Below are 4688 nucleotides of genomic sequence, written 5' to 3'. Positions count from 1 at the left end.
GAGAGAGAGAGAGAGAGAGAGAGAGAGAGAGAAAGAGAGAGAATCCGTATGTGTATGGGTGTGTGTATAGAGAATAGGATTTTTTCTTCTTTTTGGTATCTCTTTTCTTTTCATGCTCCAGAGATACTTGCCTCACATCGGAAATGACCCTGCTCTACACGAAAAAGAGACAGAACTTCAGATGTGGCAGAAAGATCACATTGCTGGGAAGCGCAGTGACTGCTCTTTACAAGGATTTTGATTCTTTAAAAAAACGCTTTTCCCTGGATGTTGGAGAGACAGCTTAGCTGTTAAGAACACTGGTTGCTCTTTTAGAACCCTGGTTAGGTTCCCAGTACCCACATGGTGGCTCACCACTGTATATAACTCGAGTCCCCGGGCATCTAATACCCCTCCCTGGACACTGCATGTAGGTGGTGCACAGACATACATACAGGCAAAACATCCACACAAGTGAAATAAAAATGAAGGAGAACCAAATTGTTCTTCTAGACCATCAGTAGTGTGACCATCAGTAGTGTGACCATCAGTAGTGTGACCATCAGTAGTGTGACCATCAGTAGTGTGACCATCAGTAGTGTGACCATCAGTAGTGTGACCATCAGTAGTGTGACCATCAGTAGTGTGACCATCAGTAGTGTGACCATCAGTAGTGTGACCATCAGTAGTGTGACCATCAGTAGTGTGACCATCAGTAGTGTGACCATCAGTAGTGTGACCTGTATTTTTATGTAGGCATAACACATATTTGACATATCAGATACACACACATACAATTGCTTATAAGTAAGAACATCTTTGTAAATATTCCTATTGATCTTTTAACACATTTGATAGCAGTAATATGTTAATTTAAAGCATAGCTTATATGAAATAGGGAGAAAGCTCATTTTGATTTGATGCACAACATCTAAACATATATGTACACATGTATAAACTTCAATTAAGATGTTCAAGTTTGTTCCAGTTTTTTTTTCTGTTGCTGTGATAAAATGCTCCAGCAAAGAACAATTTAGGAGAGAAAGGGGTTATAATCCATGTGGCAGGGCAGTCTCAGAACATACCCTTGAGAGATCTGCTCACACCACAACCATAGACCGGACAAGAGAGAAATATAAGTGCACACAAATATACATCCTTGTGCTCAGCTTGGCTTCTGCACTTTTCAACAATTCAGGATCTTATGCCTAGGGAATGGTGCCACCCATGGTAGACTGGATCCTCACACATCAATGCGCATTAGTAAGCAAGTCAGTCCTCCACACACGCCTAAGGGCTAACCCAATTTAGACAGTTCCTCATTGAAAATGTCTCCCTAGGTGATTCTAGGTTGTGTCAAGTTGACAAAGCATTATACTGATTGAGTGGAACCATATTGTAATTTTGTGAACTATTAGCATTCAGTGTTGCAAAAGATATTAAGATAAAAAATATGTTCAAGTAAGTGAACATGACTGTGAATTAAGACAAAATAAAGATGTTCACTGTGTTTCTTCACAGCTCTTGTTCCTGACATCGACGAGATTGCAGCTCAGGCAGAAACGATGTTTGCTGGAAGGTATTGGAATGAGTGTTTATCTTATGTATGAATATATCTCACTTAGAATTTTATCCATAGTTTGTTACCATTCATCTTTTTATGCATATTTCTATACTCCCAGTTGTTGATAACATAATTTCTCCTAGAAGTGAAGCTTTATATTTATTCTAGAGGAAATAACATGACTCTCATTTAAGCCACCTTTAAAAACTGGGAGAAATTGGGCCCACATATTTAACTCTCTCAGAATTCTTAGCTTTTATTTCCTTAGATAATGAGAATACCATGCCCTTTAGCTCCTTATATAAATATTGCAGTGTCATGTAACACATCAGTTCACCAAGTCTTAGGTAGCTGAGGCAAGAAAGTAGCTTCTTTGGTATTGTCCTTAACTTTCTTCACGAGAAACCAGGCATTTCTTCCACCGCAAGCGTCCACGACAGAAGAAAGTGAGGTGCCTCAGGTACCCGTGATGTGCTGATGCCCTCCTGGCTACCATGTCCCCGGCATGCATTGTTGTGAACTTTCTTTTTCAGAAATGGATTAATAGCAACCACAACGAGAAAGTAAATCTCAGAATTATTGAAGTTCATTTTTATTACAGTCCTTAGGCAACCCGAGGAGACAAAATGTTTACCCTACACCTTTCTAGAAAGGGGAACAAGAATTAAGGTTTAACAGAACCCCAAGATCCACAGTTCCATGCTAGCCTGGGCTACATAGTGTGAATCTGTTTAGGGGAGGAGGGAGAGAGAGAGGGGGGAGGAAGGGAGACTGGAGAGGGAAGGGAGGGAGGAAGGCAGGTAGACCAGAGTCCCCAGATGTTTAGTGAACATTTGGTATAAGCTTATTTTCTGTTGTGATACTGGCCCTTGTTATGATTTCCTATTGAAACATTTTATTATTCTAGGGCAGAAAGATAAAGGCAGCCTGTAATTTTCTTTTCTTTTTCTTTTTTTTTTAAAATATTGCTTTTTCAGACTATTTTTTAAAGATTTATTTATTTATTAATTTTATGTATGTGAGTATACTGTCCTGTCGCTGTCTTTAGACACACCAGAAGAGGGCATCAGATTCCATTATAGATGGTTGTGAGCCACCATGTGGTTGCTGGGAATTGAACTCAGGACCTTTGGAAAAGCAGTCAGCACTCTTAACCACTGAGTCATCTCTCCAGCCCCTGTGATTTCATTTTCAAATGCAGACATGAGCTGTGTAATGACATTGGCCAGTGACGCCCCAGGTGATAGTCTGATAGTGACAGAGTTGTGCTCTGTAAAATGGCAAGAACTGAAAGATTCCCAGAGGCAGTGACCTCACAGCCACCCTGCTGTCAGATCACAATGTATTAGTCAGGGATCTGAGAAGCGTGTGGGAACCACCACAGCAGGCCATGTCAGTGTGTGGCATGTGCAGTCATACACAGAATGTAACACTTGGAAGTGATAGTAAGTGACCATTACTGGCTCATGTGTTGAGTATACTTTAAACCATCATTTCAGTGTGTGTGTGTGTGTCTTAGTTTCTCTATGTGTATCTGTGTGTAAGAGTATGCATTTGTATATGTGATTGTGTGAGGCTGTATGTGTGTCTCTATGTGTATCTGTGTGTATGTATGTATGTATGTATGTGTGTATGTATGTAAAAGAGTATGTGTGTGTATGCATGACTCTGTGTGTGTCTGTATGTGTGTTTCTATATGTGTATCTGTGTATGTATGTTGGTTTGTGTGTGTAAGAGTATGTATGTGACTCTGTGTCTCTGTACGTATATATGTGTATATATGTGACTCTGTGTGTGTGTGTGTGTGTGTGAGAGAGAGAGAGAGAGAGAGAGAGAGAGAAAGAGAGAGAGAGCGAGAGAGAGCGAGAGAGAGAGAGAGCTTAGCAGTGGCTCACATACGTTGTCTTCCGATTGCATTACTTCTCTTTTGCTTCATTTAACTCAGTGCTGCTTTGTTCATCATGATCCAAGAACAATAGATTATACTGTCTGTCTATCATCTATGTATCTATCCTCTATTCATATATCTCTCTATACCTATCATTTAAAAATAATCTCTCTGCCTATGTATATTTATGTAACATGTCTATCAATCATCTCTCTGTGAGTACAAGCATCTATTGATCTATCATCTGTCTGTGTACCAGTTCTAGGTATCAATCATTTATATATGCATCTATCTGTTGTCTGTGTCTACACCTCTCTATGAATCTGTGATCTGTCTCTCTGTCATATCTCTCTTCCCCCCACCTATGGGATCCACATGTATTATGTAACACCAATGCTAGGCTATATGGGCTTGCACAATTGCACAACTACCACCTAAAACAAAGCCATCTGAGCACGTGCTTCAGAACGAACACAGCCCAGCAGCAGCAGTAGCACAAGCCTTTAGATAGACCTTTCACCCCAGTGAATCTTGTTCCCAGTCCCACTGTGCCAAGCACATGGAGCTCCACAGGCGATGGCTGTGCTTTGTGACTGTCCCTCCCCAACTGCCACATGGTGATCTCTTGGGCTATGGGGGAAACCAGCTACTGGTTGATCTCAGGAGCAGGACTCTGAGAGATAAAGGGGCGAATGGAAGGGCATGGAAGACAAAGAAGATAGTAGGAAAATTTGAGCAAACAATGAGCTACGTATGAAAATGTCATAATGAACCCCATTACTTCATTTTGTATGCTAAATAAAATTAATGGAGAGTGACCTTGGGATTACTTGAATGCCTGTGCCTCCCTGTGTGTTGCTGATCAACTCTTGAGAGTCTCTAGGAACCACCTTTGTCCCTGTCCCTCCATCAATTATATGAGATTAAGAAGTAACAATGTCTTCCTTTTAATTTCCTATTTTGGGAAAACAGGGCAAAAGCTTAAAAACGTGATATAATTGAAATGACTTTAATATAGATATCATTTATTTTAGAATTACTTTTGGTTTTATAGAAAAGAAAAAACTCCAGTTCAGCTTGATGATGAAGGAGGCAGGACATTCTTACGAGTCCTTATCCACCTCATCATGCATGACTATGCTCCGCTGCTGTCTGGAGCCCTGCAGCTGCTGTTCAAGCACTTCAGCCAGAGAGCAGAAGTACTCCAGGCCTTTAAACAGGTGAGGCTGGAGCAGGGCCTGCTTTCCCAGCATGTGG

The 4688-nt window shown here is 40.8% G+C and overlaps 1 protein-coding gene across 1 annotated transcript in view; it reads left to right on the top strand.

Annotated features, from left to right (window-relative positions):
* Positions 1-4688, top strand: part of Itpr2 (inositol 1,4,5-trisphosphate receptor type 2) — a 421140-nt gene that overhangs the window by 163887 nt on the left and 252565 nt on the right. Inside the window, exons 24-25 of the mRNA XM_031383897.1 lie at positions 1501-1558; positions 4486-4651. Coding sequence (XP_031239757.1) covers positions 1501-1558; positions 4486-4651 — 224 coding nt within the window. The remainder of the gene's footprint in view (positions 1-1500; positions 1559-4485; positions 4652-4688) is intronic.

The sequence above is a fragment of the Mastomys coucha genome, unplaced genomic scaffold, assembly GCF_008632895.1.
Source record: "Mastomys coucha isolate ucsf_1 unplaced genomic scaffold, UCSF_Mcou_1 pScaffold20, whole genome shotgun sequence".
NCBI classification, from domain to species: domain Eukaryota; kingdom Metazoa; phylum Chordata; class Mammalia; order Rodentia; family Muridae; genus Mastomys; species Mastomys coucha.
Note: the sequence above shows the minus strand (reverse complement) of the source record. Positions and strands in the feature narration are given on the sequence as shown.